This window comes from Plecotus auritus, assembly GCF_963455305.1.
Source record: "Plecotus auritus genome assembly, chromosome: 5".
NCBI classification, from domain to species: Eukaryota; Metazoa; Chordata; class Mammalia; order Chiroptera; family Vespertilionidae; genus Plecotus; species Plecotus auritus.
This window is the reverse complement of record NC_137776.1, coordinates 84,510,736-84,532,542: the sequence shown is the minus strand read 5'-3', so window position 1 is coordinate 84,532,542 and position 21,807 is coordinate 84,510,736. Positions and strand designations below refer to the sequence as shown.

General features: G+C 34.8%; 1 protein-coding gene across 1 annotated transcript in view; it reads right to left on the bottom strand.

Moving 5' to 3' along the window:
* Nucleotides 1–407: 407 nt before the first annotated feature.
* The window catches only part of ACTR3 (actin related protein 3), a 72,778-nt gene continuing 51,378 nt past the window's right edge, over nt 408–21,807 (bottom strand). The window contains exons 6-13 of the mRNA XM_080669599.1: nt 19,542–19,637; nt 17,397–17,504; nt 13,751–13,894; nt 11,097–11,270; nt 6,533–6,625; nt 6,195–6,320; nt 2,747–2,830; nt 408–1,617 (exon numbers count right to left, since the gene is read on the bottom strand). Coding sequence (XP_080525725.1) covers nt 1,522–1,617; nt 2,747–2,830; nt 6,195–6,320; nt 6,533–6,625; nt 11,097–11,270; nt 13,751–13,894; nt 17,397–17,504; nt 19,542–19,637 — 921 coding nt within the window. The 3' untranslated portion in view covers nt 408–1,521. The remainder of the gene's footprint in view (nt 1,618–2,746; nt 2,831–6,194; nt 6,321–6,532; nt 6,626–11,096; nt 11,271–13,750; nt 13,895–17,396; nt 17,505–19,541; nt 19,638–21,807) is intronic.

Below are 21,807 nucleotides of genomic sequence, written 5' to 3'. Positions count from 1 at the left end.
GATTCATATAAATTAATAATATAATTTTAAATATCCAGATTCATTCTAAATAAAAAATAAAGTTTACTCCCCAATCCTATCTTTATACTAAAAATAAACAACAAAAACACTTTGTTCTTTAACTTTTGGGTAGAGATATACTAATCATATGTGTTATTTTCATGGCTAATGAAGTTCAAGTGTTCACTGGTATTACTGCTTAAGTTCTAAAAAGCCTGTAAAATCTCCCATCTTTGTCTTCTAAAAATAACCAGATAAAATTTGAAGTTCACAAGAAATTTTCTACCATATACATTATAGAGATTTCAATGAATCCCACTATTCCAACAAACAGAAATAACATAAAATACAAAAGCACAAAACAGAATGACAATGCTTCTAAAAAAAAAAAAAAAAACATTAGAAAAGGTAATTCAGTTTTAATTTATTTTCATCACGTTTTCTTCATGATCCAGAGATTTTTAAATGCAAAGAAAATTAACTTTTCATGATATGTCAGGGACTGGCACTAAAAAAATTTTCAGACTGCAAATGAATTATACAAATGAAATATCAAATGGAGATCCAGTTATCAAAATGAAAGCACTCAACATATTAAAAGTTCACAATTATTTTTTTGGAGCACATAAAAAAGTCAGCTTGCTAACCAACTGTTTGATTTTTAAAGAACTATTGCAGAGATTTGAAGAAAATAGATTAGTTAACATAAAGATTAAAGAGCTTGAAACAAGTATTAAAAAGAAATCTGTGCCTTTATTAGAATGGTGTTAGGCTTTAAATATATGAATTTTGGTAATTCATTTTTTAAAAGAAATGACACTACAGAACTGCAATACTGGTCCAACAGTCTTGTCTTTACTTTTCCTTTAAAGCAACAAACAGAATGCAAATAATCAGAAAGCACTAGCAGGCATCAGTTAATCCAAGATACTAGCTTCTTAGTTCCAAAAGCACTTGCAAAGAAAACCATTGGGGCAGCACAGGGGGATGGCAGCAATTCATAATAACTGGAATCCCACGAGCATGTGTGTATATCAAGTCTCATGAGGCTATTTTTTGAATTTATCCTTTACTTGGTCACTTTTTTTGTACTCAAATACTAGTTTTTCTTTGACTTTTTTCCTCAAAGTATAAAAAGTATGAAATATAAACAAGCTCTTGCATTGCACACTTAGAAGTGCACAATTCAAGCATTATAGAGCTATCTACATACTGATAAATCCCATCAAATCTTGGATAATTCAATAATATACAAAATATCAGGACACAGAAAGAACTAAAACCCACTTCTTTTTGTTACACGTAAGATTCAAATATTCAACCTAAAGAAAAACAATCATTTTGGCGCTCCTCTACATTCGCATGTTGATATATTTATTAAAATATTCCTGTATAATTATGTTTGGTCTTATTATTTCAAGTCAGGTTTAAAACTTCAAAACCAGCCATCCAGACAAAACATGTAATCAGAAAGATTATTTCTTTCCCACCTCCCTAACCCCAACAACTATGAAGCCAATTTTACGACATGACTCCAAACACTGGATTGTGGCGACAAATGCTAGGTCCAATTTCTTCATAATCCTTTTTGGTGTGGCATACTTGGTAGAACTCAGGCTGAAAATAAAAACAAGTATTTTCATAAAGATCAAAAATCTACCACTTTTCAATATGCTTTAAAATAGATTTGTTAAGTCTAAAATGTTTATTAGTAGTCCATCCACAGTACTTGAACAAAGCTTAGAAATTCCAGCAACCAAAATCACCTATACGTCTAACTCAGAACTGAAAAGGAGCATTTAACCTATGTCCATCAACCTCCTCCTCAACACCTATTTGTCTTAGATTTTGAAATTTTAAGAAATGGAAAATTGATTCTCAAAGATTATTCTACTGAGACTTTGAAAATTGATTCTCAAGATTATTCTACTGAGACTTTCCCAAACTATATATTGAATCAATAATCTACAGAAGCAGCATTAATCTGAAGTACCAACAAATCACTCTTAGTGATGCTACAAAAACTTGTAGTCAATTTGCTTTCCTCACTCAAGGTCTGGTATAGACAGACTATTCAATACTCTCTCCGTTATCTCATTTCTCAAAGGGCAAGGCTACAAACTCAACTAGCTATATGGTACAAGTGAAGACAACTAAAATTAAGAAAGAAAATACTTTTACCTCTTATTGTTAAATGGTTTTAAATTCAAGGTTGTATAGTTTTTAATAATTCATATAAAAGCACCTTAATTTTATTTAATACTCTGTGCACTATGAGATAAAATAACCATATTTAATAGGCTAATGATGTTAAAATATCTTTTTAAGAGGCTTTAAGATGTTTTGGTTTGGGAAGAGGGCTCTCAGAATTCCTTTTACTTAATTTAGACCAGGGTACATCCTATCCAGTAAAACATTACTCTTAACTCAATGCTTTTAAATATCTGCACTGAGAAAACAATGACCTTCTGATATCTGCATTACCACAGGGTTCAAAAAATTTTCCCTACAGATACATTTAAAAATTCTAAATGCTCACTCTAAAAAAATGTCCAGCAAGCAAAGAAAAATATGGACATTAAATCCAAATGACTTGCACTTTTTAAAAATACTATGTACATATCCAATTTTAAAACTTGAAAACATTTTTTTAAATTTCTCATTTTTCTAAAATTTTTAAGTATTCAAGGATTCTTCTATCTAAAAAAAAAAATCAAATTATAAAAGTAAGCTTCTTCTCATTTACCGTGGAAGCCAGCATCGATCCTCCAAACCAAACTGCATATCGCTGCATGTGATGTGTAATAACTTGTACATCAATAGGTTTTGGCTGGAAAAAAAAAAAAAAAAAGTAAGATCAATTCAACAGTATATTAAAATAAGTTTCTTTGGATCATTTGCCTTAAATTTAAGTTTACATACATCAACTGTAATGTTTCACATACTTGAAAATACATAAAACTTTAAAAGATGTGAGAGGCACATTGGGCAAAACAACTAAGTAGAAAAACATTAAGCTCATTTTTTTAAAAGCATAACCACACTGAAGTTGGGGAAGGAACTACTCCAAGTAACTTGTGAACATATGATTATGACTATGCCCTCAGGCTTAAGATTAAAAACTACACAAATATTGAACTCTAGTTAGTAGGCCTATTTCTCACAGTGGTATGAATCAACAATTCTGAAGCTACTATAAAACATAGCCAAGGATAAAGCAAAAACATAAATATATTATAGATAACAGAAGCCAGTTTTCTCACTGTCCGAGAGGGCATTACAAATATGGAAAGGTAAAAGGCTAGAGCAAACCTCTGGTATTCTGGAACTGGCAGTATCAGCATGAATTCAGTTTTTAATTTACATAGAGAACTAGATATAGATGTTCACACACACACACACACACACACACACACACACCCTAGCTCCAACCGCCAAGAAGGCTTAGAAGCATTGATTGACACCCAGTAGCAATGAATATATCTAATGTCCAAAACTTGATTTCCTAATAGCATTTTCCACTAAAATGAACAAGGGTGCCTTGGGGAGAAAAGGGCTGATTCCTGGTTTGGAGAAGAAAATGTACAGGATGAGCGTGGAATATCTTGCTGTGCCAGAAAAATAAGAAAGTGCTTGAAAAATACTGGGACCACATCAAAAAATCTACTTTGAATGGCTCCCATTGGCCAAATCTGAGAAAATTTGAGCATCAAAAGTTATGATATTGCCAAAACCGGTTTGGCTTAGTGGATAGAGTGTCGGCCTGCGGACTGAAGGGTCCCGGGTTCGATTCCGGTCAAGGGCGTGTGCCTTGGTTGCGGGCATATCCCCAGTGGGGAGTGTGCGGGAGGCAGCTGATCGAGGTTTCTCTCTCATCGATGTTTCTAGCTCTCTATCCCTCTCCCTTCCTCTCTGTAAAATATCAATAAAATATATTTAAAAAAAAAAAAGTTATGATATTAATAATATTAATGTTGATATTAAATCACAATGATATTAATGATATAGCTATGGAGTAACATGAGAAATCAGTTTCTACAGATATGAATGAATGAATGAATGATTGAATGAAAGAAACACTTCTCCATAAGTAAAATGAGACTAAAAAACATAAAAGGAATGATGGAATTTGCAAAATACCACTTGGCAACTACCACCGTAATAACTATCTTAGGAAAGCAATATGGGTGTTAAAATTAGAGGTTAAAAGTTTGATGAGTATCACTATAGTTACAGAGTCTGAAAGTATCTTCCCATAAGATTCTCATTACATGTAAAAAAAAAAATAAATAAATCACCTTATAGTAGAAAAACCTGAAAGACACACCTTTAACCAAGTGATCTAAATTAATATACAGGACAAATCATATCATCTGTCTAGCAATAAATGCACTGAAAGGACACAACATCACTTCTGTGGTATTACTACCAAAAGTGCATAATCTGAACCTAATCACGAAGACACATCTGACAACCCCAAAATGAGAACCACTGCAAAAACAAATGATCTCCACTCTTTAAAAACATTAATGGTTAAAAAAGACTAAGTAATTGTTCCAGACTGAAGCGACATGGCAACTAATTCGAACATGTAATCCTGGACTGTGTCCTAGATCAGAAAAAATATGTATTTTTTTCCTTTTGCTATAAAAAGAACAATAATAATAGAACCGATGAAATTTGAATCAGATCTATAATTAGATAACATATTGTATTCAAGATGAATTTCCTGATTTTAAAATTGTGATATCCTGTTTTGGGGAAACACACTTTAAACTATTAGAAGTAATAGGCCACCATATATGCAACTCATTCCCAAACAGTTCAGAAAAAAAATAATTTTTGTATGTGTAGGTATATGTATATATTTGTGTGTGTGTGTATATATATATATATATATACATATATATATATATATATATATATATATAAAATATATAAAATACTAATATTTGGGGCATCTAGGTGAACAATATATAGGAATTCCTACTACGTTTTGCAATGTTTCTGGTAAATATGAAATTATTTCAAAAAAAAGTTTTCAAACTTACAAGTCATAAAAAGATGCGGCTTATTATTTTTTTATTTTTTGGGTCAAAAAAAGCTATTTGGTTGCCATTAAAAATTACAGATTAAAAATGAATGCCAGGTTTAGATACAGATATATAAAGATTTATGAAGATCTATAAAATGACTATCAAGTAAAATAAAGGGGAAAGAGGGAGAATCCTATATCAAGTTTTCCCACTATCACTAGATGTCAGTACAGCACTGATCAGCAAACCCCGAGGTGAGGGGGGCGAGGGGAAGCCCTCCTTTCTTATTTAGAAATGTACCAGAAGCTTAGAAATATGTTAAACAATTTTACTTTATTGAAATACTAAAAAACAGCATTTATTTTCTCATTTCATGTAGCTATAATGAATCCTATAAACTGAACCACCAATTTTCAACTGGTGAGCCACAAGAATTTTTAAAGCATGTAATACCTGACTATTTAGTCAGAGACACTGACCTCTTTTCCCTTAGATTGTCAAATAAAAAAATGACAACAATCAACACAACAGCCATCCGGTGTGAATGAATCAAAATTATAACCATTTTTTGGTCAGATCAGCAAAAAATATTTTTTCTGGGGCGCCAGAGAATTATAGTAATTAGTTTATGTGTGCCATGAAATGAAAAAGGTTGAAAATCACTGAACTCTTAAACATACTTTTTAACTGAACTTCAAGGGGTAGGATTAAAATAATCAAAATTTAGGGGCTGAAACAGTCAGCTGCCATGTAATTTCTCAAAAGGCAGCAAACTCTAGAGTGTTGTATTTTATTGTAATTTTGACTGACTGTAGTATCCCTCATTCTTGGTAATTTTCCAGTTGAATAAAATGTGTTTTATTTAGCAACATATCTTCTGAATTATGTTTTGTGTCAATTTTCTACATTTAACAAGGATGAAACATAAATCTCTTTCACAGCTATAAGAATATTTTTTAGAAATGTAGACAATATCCTAGAGGAATCAAATAGTCAAGAATATAGATATGAATGTTTAATATTAATCATTCTCCATTAAAATATCCAACAGTTCCTCTTATTTTCCAAATAAAAGCAAAAGTTGGCACTCATTTCCCATCCCTAGTACAATAATCAAGGCACCCTCAAATTTCCCATCAATTATAGAAAAAAACCAACCTTCAATCTACCGCCACTCAATTCCTCACTTAATTTCAGCCTGGCATCCACAGTTCTTTTCAAATCTCTTTGCAAGCGACGTCCGAAATCCCTGAACATGGTTGACCCTCCAGAGAGGACAATATTCTATATTAGTGGAGAAAAATAAATAAATAAATAAGCAAGCATGACCTTTATTTTAAAAGAGTAAAAAAACCTAAAGATATAAGAAATGGTAATAAAATCCAATTATATCCTTTAAAGAGAGGTGTTTTAAATGCAATATTCAACAATGGACAGAAAATAAAGAAGCTTTTAAAAGTATGACCTTGAATAACAATTTAGCTGTAAATACTGACCTTGTAGAGAGGACGTCTAACATCAATAGGACAATTCTGAATTACTTCATCTACAACTTCTGAGATAGGTTGAGTGAAGTCTGGATTAGCAAACTGAAAAGTAAGTAAAGTTGGATATATAATAGAGATTAGATCAATACTGACTTAAATGTCACAATTAAAAATGAAGTTTTAAAAACGTTATTATTTTTAACTTCATTCTACAATGATTTAAACTATCAAATGACTTTCCATCTCAACTCTACCTTCCTAACCAGTTAAAAAAAAAAAAAAAAAGAATCTGAAAAGTTATAACAAAAATGTACCTACTACCCCAAATAACCTCTACAACCTGAGAACCTGTCAATAGCTTAAGATATATAATTCTCAAAACCCGGACAGAAAATATTAACAATATGACAGAAAAAAATATGTGCTATAATATTCATTTTAAAAAATGTTATCAATTTGTTAATACAGAACTTGCAAATTCTCTATACTGATCTTTGTTAACCATACTCTTCACTATTTAATTAAAACAATAATACACACACAAGGTAATACTTTCCCTACCTTTAAGATAGTTTATCTGCTATACTATGAGCAAGTAAAATGCAGGGATAGGGTCATTCATTCCTGTGCTATAACTCTGTGCCCTTCTCACAGTTTTTAATCAAAAATATACAGAAATGAAAAATTTATAAAACATTTAAATCTTCCCATACTCTGGATCCACACACACAAAAAAATCTGATTTAGAAAGAAATTAAGTCTGATTTAAATATATCTTTTGAAAAAGCTCAGGGGCTATAGTGCTATAGAACCCCAGGTGACAAGTAGAATAATATGAAGTAAAGCAGCAAGCAATGAATATTTAGTAAATAAATTAAGGAAAAAATAATTCACAGTAAACAAATTAACAAATTGTTGAAGGTTATTCAATACTTTAATACTAGAAGGCTCAACCTAGGGTCCCTATTAAGAATATTTTTAGGCCTTTTCTTTCACTTTCAGCAAAAGGATGTCTTGCTTCCAAATGCTCCCTGATCAGGTTTTCATATTACCGCAAGTGGCTATCAGAGGAGGAATATATTTCCTCTCCTCTGAAAAATTTATAGAGAATACACCCAATGAAACACAACAATCCAAATAGTTTTGTCAAAAATTTATAATTTCCTTAAAAAGAAAAAAAGAAAAATACTAAACCCATTCCTCCTAAAAATAGTTCTTGTATTTGTGATGAATTTAACAGTTCAAAAATAAATATCCTTACTCTTTCGTACATTTTATCTTCAACTGTTCAAGTTCAGATGCCTATCCCTTCATCTAATCAAAACAAGAAACAGAGCAAATCCTTCAAATGACAGAGGAACTATAACAGAAATATCTAAAACTACAGGAGAATCTTAAAATTCATTTGGGAAGTGACCCAGTTAATATACATAAAACAGGTATATTCTTAAAAACTACAGTGAACTGAACACACATCCTATCCTATATAATAAAAGCCTAATATGCTAAGTGTCCAGTTGTACATTCAACCAATCAAAGTGTAATCTATAATAATAAAAGGGCAATATGCTAATTAGATCAGATGTCTTTCACATGTCATTCCAGACATCCTTCCTGACAAAGCCCAGGCCGGAGGGAAGCCGGCCTGGGTCCCGGGTGCCTGCGGGCGACCCGAGGAAAGCCAGCCCGGATCCTGGGTGCCTGCAGCAGCCCAAGAGCAGCAGACTGGGTCCCCGGTGCCTGCGGGCAACCGGAGGAGGGAAGCAGCCTGGGTCCCGGGTGCCTGCCAGCAGCCAGAGGAGGGAAGCCCGGGTCCTGGATGCTGGAGGGAAGCTGGTCCCGGCAGCCAGGGGAAGGAAGGCCTACTCTTGCACAAATTTTCATGCATCAGGCCTCTAGTATGCCAATAATATGCTAAGGCTGCTCAACCGCTTGCTCTGATGTGCACTGACCACCAGGGGGCAGACAGTCGACCGGTTGACCAGTCACTATGGCGTTAACTGACCACCAGGGGGGAAGACGTTCGACTGGTAGGTTAGCTTGCTGCTGGGGTCCTGCAGATCGGGACTGAGCAAGACTGACCAGACACACCCTGGAGTGCTCCCGCAGTCCCTCCCTGGCTGGCCAATTTTCTGCATCCCTGCCCAGGCCCCCATCAGGCACCAGTGGGGTCCCTCTGCCTGGCCTGTGCCCTCTCACAATCTGGGACCCCTCAGGGTAATGTTGGAGAGCTGGTTTTGGCCTGATCCCGCAGGCCAGGCTGAGGGACCCCACTGGTGCACGAATTTGTGCACCAGGCCTCTAGTATCTATATTGTTCTCTCTCTCTACTAAAAGCACCACTAAAGATAACTTTTTAAAAGGCATAATCCCAGGAGGTCCACACTATGAATTCCCAACTTTCATCCGTCACCGAGGCAACAAGCTGCCTCTATCACAACATTCCCCTAAAATTGTTCCCCCAGAACAGCAACAATCTGGATGCAAAAACCCACGAGTGCTTCTCAAGTTTCCTCTATTACCATACTGTATCAATGGGCGCTACTATTTAACCTCACTTCTTCAAATTCTCACTTCTTTTAATGTTAACAGCATAATCCTTTGGCTCAGCTGCTCCCTTTCTGCATTCTTCAGTATTCTTTGCAGGCTCCTCTTACTCTGCCTGTCCATAAAGTGCTGGTGTTAACTAGGGCCCCACTCTTCCCCTTATTCCCACTCCACATCCTTTCCCTGACCATTCTCTTCCTTTGTTCCGTATGTGCTAACTTCACATCTATCCTCACTTGAAAACACACTACAGTTCAAAATCCTTAGAACCCAAGTGTTCATTTTTGAATCCTTTAAAGATGCATAATAAAGTCATCTCATGTTTCCACCTCACCTATTCTTCCCCTTCACTGTTCCTAATCTGAGTGGATGGCATAACATCTAATTACGATACAAACCTGGGATTCATCAGATTCTTCATATTTTTACTCTTCTCACATCTAAGCATCAGTAAGTCACGTTGATTCTATTCGCTCTCTCTCACCTTCTTTCTCATTCTCATTGACCTACTAACATTTAACTTTCCTCTGAAAAACTGCAATAAACTCGCCTGCTTCCAACACAATTCACACCTCTATTCCAACCTATCCAACCCAGTACAGCCAGAGTGACTTTTTTAATACTGCACATAAAACTGTGTCATTTTCATGCTGAAGTTTTCTACACGACTACAGAATCCAGTAACTCCTTTACATAGCATATTAGTCCCTCATGAACACCAATCTGGATCTTATCTTCTACTACTCCCTTTATACTTTTACTAGAAGCCTGGTGCACGAAATTCATGCATGGGGAGGGGGAAGGGGGTGTCCTGGGGATCGGGCCTAAACTGGCAGTTGGACATCCCTCTCACAATCCAGGACCGCTGGCTTGTAAGTGCTCACTTGCCTGCCTGCCTGATTGCCCCTAACTGCCCGCCCCCTGCCAGCCTGGTCGCCCCTAACTGCCCCCACCCCCCGCCATCCTGGTCGCCCCTCACTGCCCGCCCTGCCGGCCCGGTCACCCCACGCAACCTACTGTTCAGTCGTTTGGTCATCCCTCACTAACCCCCCTGCCAGTCTGGTCGCCCCATGCAGCCTGTTATTCAGTTGTTTGGTCGTCCCTCACTAACCCCCCTGCCAGCCTTGTCATACCATGCAGCCTGTGTTCAGTCATCTGTCCAGTTGTTTCGGTCATGATGGCCCCTGGCTTTTTATATATTAGGATTATGTAGTTCTCATATCTCAGGACCTCTACCCAGCTTATTTCCTCTGCCAGATATATAGTCCCCTAGCATAACTGCCTAACAAACATCCACTCACCCTTTAAGTCTCAGTTCAACTGTTATCTCCTCTAAAAAGTTTCTCTGGTTCTCCCAAGCAAACTTTGATGCTCTTTGCTTCTATTTCTTCACCTGATGCATGCATCCATTAAAGCAACTATACCTGTTTAGGTATTCATCTCTCTTATTCTTTAAGCTCAGTAAGAGCAAGACAAATTAATTTTTGAATATCAAATACTTAAACTGAGAGCATGACAATTATATCCACTTATTATTTGCTAAATGAGTAAGCAAGAGTAAGCATTTAACTTTAGTAATTCTATTAATAAAGTTGTTTCTTATAAGTTATAAGAACTTTTCATTATTAAAAGCATGTACTTTTCATTAATTTAATATAGCCTGTATGTCACTAACATTTCATAGAGACAGAGACTATTTTGCTAACAATTAAATATTTTGTGACAACTGGTTTTTTTATAATGGTCATTTTACATATTTTATTTAAATCATCAAAAAGTTTAAGGACTCCCCTCTTTCTATGACCCCACATAAGCCACAAATATTAAAGATTTCATTTTTCTAAATACATGAAAAATAGTAATATTTAGCCTGTTTTGACAAAGTCCTTTTTAAAATATATATATAACTAACTATAGCATTTTAGTATACAAAAAAAAGTTCCTGAGATTAACTCTCTTGAATAATCTTATAGTTCACTGATATTTTTTGCTGAGTATTATAAAACAATTCCATCTAAAAAAATTACCTCTGGATGAAAGAAGATTTCAGGTCCCAAGAATCTCTCATAACCAACATCAATGGAAAATTCTTTCTTTGAGATAGCATTGATTCCAGTATACTGTTTAATCCACTTTGATCCATCTGTGTCATACTTGTTAAATTCTTTTACTAAATCTGGGCAGACATAACTATAGCGCTCCTAGAAAAACAAAGAAACAAGCAATTTATTCCTCTTGTTTTAGGAAAAGTACAAAAAGGGGGAAGGGCATATTTTCAGTAAACTAGAAACAAAAAAATCTTTAGAAAATAAAATTAGGAAATTAAAGAAAATTTTATGTAGTAGAAATAAACAGTTCACCTCCTGGCTTCATATATAAATAGACCGATTTGATAAATGAAAGAATAAAGTTCTACTATTTCAATGTTATCTCAAAAAATATTCAAAAATGTCTTCCAACATTTTATACTGTTTTAGTAATTAATGGACTCTATATTCTAAAGAAGAGAAAGCATAAAATATATAGAACTAAAGTACTATTCATAATTGATAAATCCACACAAATTAATGTATATCCTTAGCAGGAATAAAAGTGATTATAGTCTAAGTAAATAAGCAGAAGAAAAAAGGCTGAAAATATAAACTATTCTTTTTCACTACATCACCTGCACAACTGAATTGTTGCTTATCTGGTTATATGTCCCAGGAAAAAGCTATCATCTAAAATGCAATTCAAAATGTTATGGGTTATAATATTCTATTTGTAATTTATGGACTCCTGACTTCCAACCTCATTATTTCTTTTTAAAGAAAAATACATATTTCACATATTTTTACATATCAATTATTCTACCTAAGATAGATACAAACATTATTATTGATCAAAGGATATAAAGAGATATAAAGAGAAAGAATATTAGAAAACAAAAGGCAATTTGGTTAAGTTATATTAGGTCTTCTTTCTCCAAACCTTAGAAATAGTAATTACATAGTAATGATCTTTCCCCGGCCATGGTGGCTCAATGGTTAAGCATTGATTTATGAACCAGGAGGTCACAGTTTAATTCCTGGTCAGGGCACATGCCTGGGTTGTGGGCTCGATCCCCAATAGGGGATGTGCAATATTCAATGATTCTCTCATCATGATGTTTCTATCTCTCTCTCCCTCTTCCCTTCCTCTCTGAAATCAATAAAAATGTATTTTAAAAGAAGAAAAAGAAATTATCCTTAAAAAAAAAAGACATTCAGACTGAGCATCAGTATTCTCTAAAATAGATTTAATTCAAACTCCACAGATTTCCCAAAACTGTTAAAACCATAGTGTTCATATTGTTTACATATTTTAAGAATAATGTCACCAACTGTAGAGTGACGTTTGGCAGTCAGTTAGTAATTCCTTTACTACCTAGAAAGTAGTAAATTTATTTTCATTCCCAACCTTTAAAAATAATCATATAAAGACTAGTGGCCCTGTGCACGAAATCCATGCACAATAAAAGGGAATTAATTAGAGGAAATATTTTAATATTGCTATTTGCCCATTCTCTATAATAGAAGTGTCAGAGATTAAAGAAAATTAGTAAAATGTATATGAAAATCTCCCTCCTGTCTGAGTCTGGGGCTTGCCATGGGACCCATGGGACCCAGAGTCAAGTCCCTGCCCACCCGTGCATGCCTCAAAATCATGCGAGACCCAGACCCGGCCGGCCCCACCCCTGTCAAGTCCTGCAGGGCATGGGGCACAGCTTCAGGTCCCCCGCCAAGCCCCACCAGGTGGGGGACGCAGCCTCAGGTTCCCCGTCAAACCCTGCCAGGTGGGGAACGCAGCCTCAGGTCCCCCGGCTTCCCCCGGCCCAGCGCCAGGGTGGGGGACGTGGCCTCAGGTCCCCGGCACAGCCTCAGGTCCCACAGCCTGGCGCCAGGGTGGGGGGGCGTGGCCTCAGGTCCTCCAGCCCAGCGCTAGAGTGGGGGGCGCAGCCTCAAGTTTCCTGGTCCCAGCACGAGGGTGCGAGGGCACAATGACCATTTGCGTATTAGCTCTTTATAATATAGGATAGGCAAATTAATTAAGTCATTTTTGACAGGTTAGATTTCCTTTTACATATTCCAAACATATGTGATAGGCTCAATGAAATTTTGTAGGTATGTTGACAAATGATAAATGTAAAAAATGATGCTCAGTATTTTGATAGTTTGTATGAAACACTGAAATAATGAAGACGTATGTAGCATACAAGTTAATAGAATACTGACACAGCCTTCACATTTTTCTATTTGCCATTAACACTTGAGCTAACTATGCCAAAATCAATTAAATCAAAATAATTTTGCAACAGAAAACTTTCAGAATAAGGAATTCAGTGAAGAAATTGAGGTTTGAGGACTCTGAAGTGAACAAATTTATTTTACAAAAGGAAATCATGAAAATGTATGTTAGTCCTTTCAAATGTTAAGATGTGAGGAAAAAGGAATTGATAATCCCCCAAAATTTCCTTACAAGAGATACAGAGAATACACACACACACACACACACACACACACACACACACACACACAGTTAATTAATAATTTGTAACTGGCTAACACATGTTTTTTTTAAGTACCGTTCTTAAGAATTTTTCATGTTAATATTTTAAATTTGATTTTAATCTCTAACTGAATTACACCTCATCACTCTTTACCTTTACTGCCTTAGCAGTTTCCAAGGATTGCTCTGGAGGGATTCCTACTTCTCGGTCTCTCAGCAATTGCTGAATAAAATATGTTATATCTCGTCCTGCAATGGGAATGTGCTTAATACAGCTGCCAATCACATAACCTTCAGCCTAGGGGGAGGAAAAAAAGAGTATCAAATTTACTGTCAATGTTTTCAAAATTAATATAACCTAAATAATTAGCTATTAAAGACCAATACCTCAGGTTAGTGTAGTTATATCTAGAGAATTGCTTTATCCCAGGATAATTCTTCTAGTCTTTATTTCTCAATTGTATTCCCCATAGTTACTTATCATAGAATTTATAATACTGTACAGTAACAAAAATGAATGACCAGCAACTTAACATTCTCTCACTGATGAGTTTATAACCAAGACTGAAAAAACTCAATAATTTAGAAATAATGATTTTCAGAAGTAGTAATGTTTTAGATAATAGACTTCAGATGAGATGATTTTTAAATCTTCTAAAATTTCAATAAAAAATTTAGATTTCATCTTAGAAAATTTGATCATTAACTCAAAAGCTAGCTATCATTTTTCCCAATGAAGTAAGTACCAATTTCACAAGCTTCAGACATACCATGCACCATAACAATGCCAAATAATTAAGTTCTGCAGGATAAATTCATAAATTTATTGATCCAAGTCAGAAGAACAAAAAATAATGTAGCAAAATTCAATTTCATTAACAAATGAAATGTCAGAGATGTCCTCATGTGCCCATGACAATATAGTAGGGATTGAATTAACCCTCTCATCTTAAAAACAGGACAAATTATATGAAGTTGATTTTCAGATATTAGAGAATAGGCAGAGTAGATCAGTGATCCCTACGAGAAGGGAAAACAAACAAGGTGAGTGCTACAAACATTCCATCTTGCTACCCAGGGAGAGTTCTTAGGCAACAATAATGGGAATGAGAATCCAGAGACTGGTGGTCTCATTAAGCTGAGGATACAGAATCTGCAAGTCAAGACTACTAAAGTGGGAGAAGCTGCACAGAGCGAGAGCTCTGGAGATCTGAGGAGAATTATCATCTTAGCTGACTCGTAATCATGTGTATGTGAGAAAAATCAAGGCCAGAGAAAGGAGCAGGCAGAAAGAACGATCCCCAACTCATACATAGCTGGGAATAGTTTATGTTCCCACTCACCAGAGTTTAAAGACCTCAAACTCAGAGCACCTAGTAGTCTCCAGAAGAATATTGCCCCAACACTGGGGACAAAGTAGGCTAGATAAAACATTGTTCTGGACATGCTTAATGTTTTAAAGGAGTCCCTTAAAGGATCAAACTGATTCCTAGTCACTTACCTGTGTCCCAAGAAAATATCTTAAAATATTAAGCAAGAAAGGAACCAGGAAAATACAACCCCTGATCAAGAAGAAAATAAATCAAGAGAAACAGAAATATCAGATACAGAATTAGTAGACAAGGACATTAAAACAGATAATATACTCCATCTGATCCTAATCAAGAAGATCAATTGAAACATGAGGAACAGAGAAATAGAAGCTATAAAAAGGCCCAAACAGAACTTCTAAGAACAAAAATACATGAACTTAAAAAATACAATAAATGTAATTACAGCAGATTAGACAATGAATAAAAATCATGATCACGTAGAAATAGAAACTATCAAAAACGGTACAGAAAAAAAAAAGGTTGGAAAAAAATAAAGAGTATCAGTTAACTATGAGACAACTTTAAACAGTCTAATATACATGTAATTGGAGTTTCCAAAGATAAGGAGGTAAAGGAGGAAAAGAAAAGATGTGAAGAAATAATGGACAAAAACTTCTCAGATAACATAAAAACTACAAATTCATAGGTCCAAGCAGCTCAATGAGAATAAATGAAGAAAACCACATTTAGATACATCACAATCAAATCGCTGAAATCTAGTGAACCTGAATATGTAAAAAGATAACTTGACAGCAGCCAGACAAGAAATGTTACATTCAAAGGAACAAACCTGAAATTATAGCAGATACTTTCAAAAACAAAGTCAGTCAGGAAACAGTAGAGCCACATGTTTAAAATACTGAAAGGAAGAAAACTGTCAATCTAAAATTCTACACTAAGTAAAACTACTTGTCAAAAATGAAGGCAAAATAAAGACTTTTTTAAAGTATGTACATAAGTTGAAATAATTCATAGGCAGTGGATCAGCACCATAAGAATATTAAAAACCAACATTCAGACAGAAAGAAATGATGCTAGATGAAAATCTAGACCTTCACAAAGGAATAAAGAGCACTGAAAATGGTGTGTAGGTAAATATAAAAGAATTATATGTGTTTTTCAAAATCTCTTTTAAAGATGACTATTTATTATTAGGCTGACTTGTGACCTGTCCTTCCCAAAATTCTAAGTTAACATGCTAATCCCCAATACTGTCAAAATGTTAATGTCTTTGGAGATGGGGTATTTAAAGAGGTAATTAAGTTAAAATGAAATGATTAAAGTGGGCCCTGATCAGGTATGACTACTGTTCTTGAAAGAGGAGGAGACTGGAACACAGACACAGAGAAGACATATGGTCTACAAGAGAGTCCTCAGAAGTCAATATTACCAATACCTTGACCTCAAACTTTTTAGCCTCCATATCTGTGAAAAAATTACTTCATTATGGCTGCCCTAGCAAAACTAATATACAACTTACAATGAAACAAATTAATAATATACTATTGAATAAGTAACATGTAGAAGTAAAATGAATGACAATACAGACTAGAAAGGTTATGAAATGTTAGAATATTACTTGGAGTTAGATTGTGTTAAGTTAAAGTTGTTTACTATAAGCCCTGGAGCAACAACCACCAAGAAACAAGCAAATGACAATAACAAAAAAATATAGTATAGCTAATAGGTCAATAAAGAAGATAAAACAGCATTATTAAAATAACCCATTAACTCAACAGAAAATAAGAAAATAATGATCAGTATAAATCTGAGCTGTCATTTTGAATCTATGAGGCACAGTGAAAAAGCTAATTTGTCATTAAGATTAGAATCACAAAGGCCTTGGCAAAAAAATGTATCTCAGACAATAATCCAATCTGATGCATTTTTCTTAATATGCTTTACTAAATTCAAACCATGAAGCCCAATCATATCTTGAGCTATTAAAAAAAAAAAAAAGTTCCTTAAAAGTCATTAATAGTCATTGCTCATAACTAACTGCCATTTTGTTAATGTACACACCAGTCTGAAATGTGTTAAGGATAAGAGAGATTATCAACTTGCTAATATACACAAAGACACATCAAACTGGAAAAAAGAATTCCAAGTTTAAGAAAAGATGTATTTTTTCATTCCATATACTCCAATTCATCATTTCCCAATTATGAATTAAAAACTATTGCTAATAAATTTCTAATTATTTTCTAATAGTAGTATAAACCTATAGCAAAAGAAACATTTTAGAATTTGTTTATACAATTTTAACAATAATTTGAGCAAAATACAACTATAGTTAAACAAACGGCCAAATCACAGCAAAATTTTAAGCTATAATATTTAGTTTTAAAAAGTGGTATTAATTCATATAATTTAACTTGTCAGATGTGTAATTTGATGTCCTGTTCAGTAATTTTAAAATATTCTTACCACAGGAATGACATGTGTGACACCATCTCCACTGTCTATTACTGTACCAGTCAATGTCCGTTCCCCTACTTGTCTTGAGGTCCAGGATGCAGCTAAGGCAAGAACAGCCTTGAATAAAAAGAAGTAAGACAGGCAAAAAAGAAACACAAAGAGAGTTAAAATTACATATATTTTACTGGAGTACTTTATTCAATTTTAAATGTAGTATGTCTAGAAAGAAAATACACAAAATTAATTTATAATAATTTGCAATCAAATTATTCACATCCTACATTTTATTAAGACAAACTTACAAGCTTATATTTGCTTTCAGGGACATATTTATACATTTTCCATATTTTAGTGAGAGCCTTTTTTCTCCTAAAGCCAAAAAAATGTGGAAGACTAACGTGAAATTGTATAGTATAAGACTGCCAAGACTTAAACTATGTTTATATGGGATAGACTGTTAAAAACAACTAAGTAGGAGAAGCACACCACCAACCACCCAATCACCAGAATTATTCAGTACAAAAATGGCTATAAACAAGTATCACTCTTATAAGATTATCTCCAAATTTTCTAAGTGCAACATGCATCTAGGGATATGTAACAACTTATCACAGAAAAAGCCTTTGCACACTTCCAAATACTATAATTATAAAACAAAGTTGATAAGGTAACATTTTTCTGTGAAAAATTGTGGCATAGGCAATAAAGTGTAATTCTTTAAAAAAGGAGTTTACAAATTGAGAAATTAACACAGCTAGTTCATTTTTTAAAATCTGTTTATTTCATATAATCTAAGCCTCAAATAAGAAATATGACTAATAATTAAAAACAGAACAAAACTAGCTTTTTAAAATCTACCTGCAATATAAATAGCTAAAAAACGGACCTAGAAAGATGTCTAGGCTGACCTCCAATTATAACACAGGATCATACTACAAACATTGTGTGCCACCAGAACTATACAATAGTTTTTATACTCATTAAGCATCTGTGATATACCAGGTTATCACATTTACTATAGGGTTAAAAAATAAGAGGTGAGTTCTGATCCTGTGGGGTGGGACAGAAGCTGTACCATATAGATATACATACAAATTAAGTATAATAAAGTATTGCAGGGATTTATGATATATAGGATACAGAGAGGCACAAAGGAGAAGATGGTCAAATACACCTAGCAATAAATCAGTCAAAACAGACTGTACAAAAAGGACACAACGAATGTTATAAGGATAAATGAATATATATATATACACTAGAGGCCCGATGCGTGAAAATTCATGCACGAGTAAGCCTTCCTTCCCCAGGCTGCTGGCACCTGCTTCCCTCCCGCACCCAGAACCGGGCTGCTTCCCTCCGGCCCCAGCTTCGTCAGGAAGGACGTCCAGTGTTGGAAGCTGCCCAATGCCTTCACTAGCAGAAAGAGGTGGACAAGGAGTCCGCAAGGCTGGTCAACCTTGAGGCTCTGGCAAGGGTCAGAGCCATACACCCACTGTCTGGTGGAGACAAAGGGAGCTAAAGCAATTTCTACCTTTTAGTCTTATGTAAAATCCTTACTGATGGGCTATCATGGAGCTATTACTGGAATTGCCTGCCTAAGGGCTATGGGTGTATCCCAAAACCTGAATAAAATGGATCACAAGGCCAGAGCAAAGCGGAGTCCTCTCTTGGGCTTCAGCCTGGCCAATTCCCAAATTAGTATTTTCTCGTCTCTTTCATCTGTGTGCGGCCTCCTCCAGAACCCGAACCCCGAACCTGAACCACATGGGACGTGGGGGGTACACTCGCAGTCCGGAATGACGCCTGGAAGACGTCTGGTCTAATTAGCACATTACTCTTTTATTATTATAGATTATTATTATAGATATGAAGTTCTTGACATGGTAGAAACACTCAATTAACTTTAGTTCCCTTTTTTCTGCCCTATAAAAAGGCCATGAGTTAATCAAAAACCATTAACATACTTTAACACTTCTTTTCTACTGACTAAAACTCAATTTCCTATAATATGATTTCTAAATTATCAATTCAGGAGAGAACTATGATATGCTTTGAGGTTATAATACACACACATAGATAGATGATAGATAGATAAGAATTAAACCAGATTAAAATTTAAGAATCCAGATTCTCTTAACTTATGAACTTGCTTACCTGCACAGCAATGTACAAGCCTGGAACATTAAAGGACTCAAACATTATTTCAGCAGTATATTCCCTGTTTTCTGGAGTATTCAGAGGAGGTTCAGTCTATTAAATTGAATAACATTTTAAATAGACAATATCAGAATATTTTGATAACTTTATAGACAATTTTAAATGAGAAATAATTTATTTCAAACACTGTATTTAAAAGTCATTAAGCTTAGAGGTAAAGAGAGACACACAGATCAAAGAAAAAATAGAGAATTCAAACAGATTTAAACATATGCAAAAATGTGGTTATTCACATAAAAAAAAGAAACTGAATTCCTGTCACACCACTTGTAAGAATTAAACATTGAGAAAGGGAAAGAAGGAAGGAGGAAGGAGACCCAGTCAAATCACCTTGTAAACATGGTAATGAAAGACCTCCAATGGTATTTGCTAGTGGAAGAATCATCTATGCCAGTGGTCGGCAAACTCATTAGTCAACAGAGCCAAATATCAACAGTACAACAATTGAAATTTCTTTTGAGAGCCAAATTTTTTAAACTTAAACTTCTTCTAACGCCACTTCTTCAAAATAGACTCGCCCAGGCCGTGGTATTTTGTGCAAGAGCCACACTCAAGGGGCCAAAGAGCCACATGTGGCTCGTGAGCCGCAGTTTGCCGACCACAGATCTATGCATTGTTTATAGCAGAATGTACCTGATCTGTCTATAATTATAGTAAACTAGAGGCCTGGTGCACGAAATTTGTGAATGGGTAGGGTCCCTAGGCCTGGCCGGTGATCAGGGCTGATCTGCAGGGTGACTGGCAGTGTGATCATGTGGCCCCCACTTGCACCCACCTTGGCTGGCCTGGAACCACCTGCTTGCCAGCCCCACCCCTCACCACTGCCATAGGTCGGGGCCTGTGGGCTGGGGGCAGCTCCTGCGTTAAGCATCTACCCCCTAGTGGTCAGTGCGCATTATGGCGACTGGTTGTTCCGCCTTTCAGTCAATTTGCATATTAGTGTTTTATATAGATAAGTCAAGATTCTACAAATTTATGGCACAGCTTCCGGAAAAAAATGTTATATAAGTTAACGTAACTGTTAAACGACTATAAAATGGAGCTATTTACATATTTCTCTTCAGTTTAAGTTATGTGGCTGCATACATCACTTAGAAACCTGTGTCTGGGTTAAGTCTGAGGCAAAAACAACCTAGGGAACAGCACTGGCAATCCCAGACTTCATTTTCTGCTTATGTTCTCATGATCATTTAATTAACTTAAATTATTAAAGTTGAAAACTGGGTAAGGCTGATTCTTATGAGTCTGATATAACAATCCAATCCTTTTTGTTATCTCAAATATGTAAAGTTAAAAGGCAAAACTTTTAACCTTAACACAAAAGAATTATCTTTTTGAGCTTGAGGAAAGCCATGGATTCCTTACATTTACAGAGCAAAAATTACAAAAAAAAAAGAATAAAACTTGAATTCATTACAAATTAAATGTATTTTTTCAATTTTAAAAGACACTATTAAATAAAGTTTAAAAAATTAAGCAGGAATAGAGTGTTTCATATGTAAAACTTTTAATAGTCAAACTGCCTGATGTTAAGAGAGTTTGAAACTAGGTTCAACAGTATGAAGATATTTAGCAATACATACAAAATTAAGCAAACTAAAAAACCAAAGCAGTTAAACTTATAAACTCCAAAACAAAGTAAGTTCTACATAAAATATAATCAGAAACTTCACAAGGAAAACATACAGATAGCTAGTAAGTACATGAAAAAGTGCTCAATGTCATTAGTCATCAGGAAAATGTAAATTAAAACCAAAATGAGAAAGCTTACACACCCACTAAAATAGCTAAAACTAAAAAGACTAACACAGCAAATATTGGGCAGATTGTAGAGCAACCAACTTACTATCATCTTATATAAAAGGTTCTGAAAAAGTTCTGAAAGTTTCCTATAAAACCTATTATACACCTACCTACAGCAATTCTGTACCGATGTATACAAGAGAAATGAAAACATTTGTCCCAAAAAAGATCTATATAAGAATGTTCCCAGTAGCTAAAATATTGTTAATAGTAAAAAACAGGAAACAGCCTAGGACTAGGTGAACATCAATACAAATACATAGTAAGGCATATTCATCTAATGGAATACAACCCAGAAAAAGCAACAAGTTATTGGTATCCTCAACAACATGGATGAATTTTTAAATGTTAGTCTCTGGGAAATACGAATCAAGGGTTGGGAGAGGTGAGGAAGGAGAGT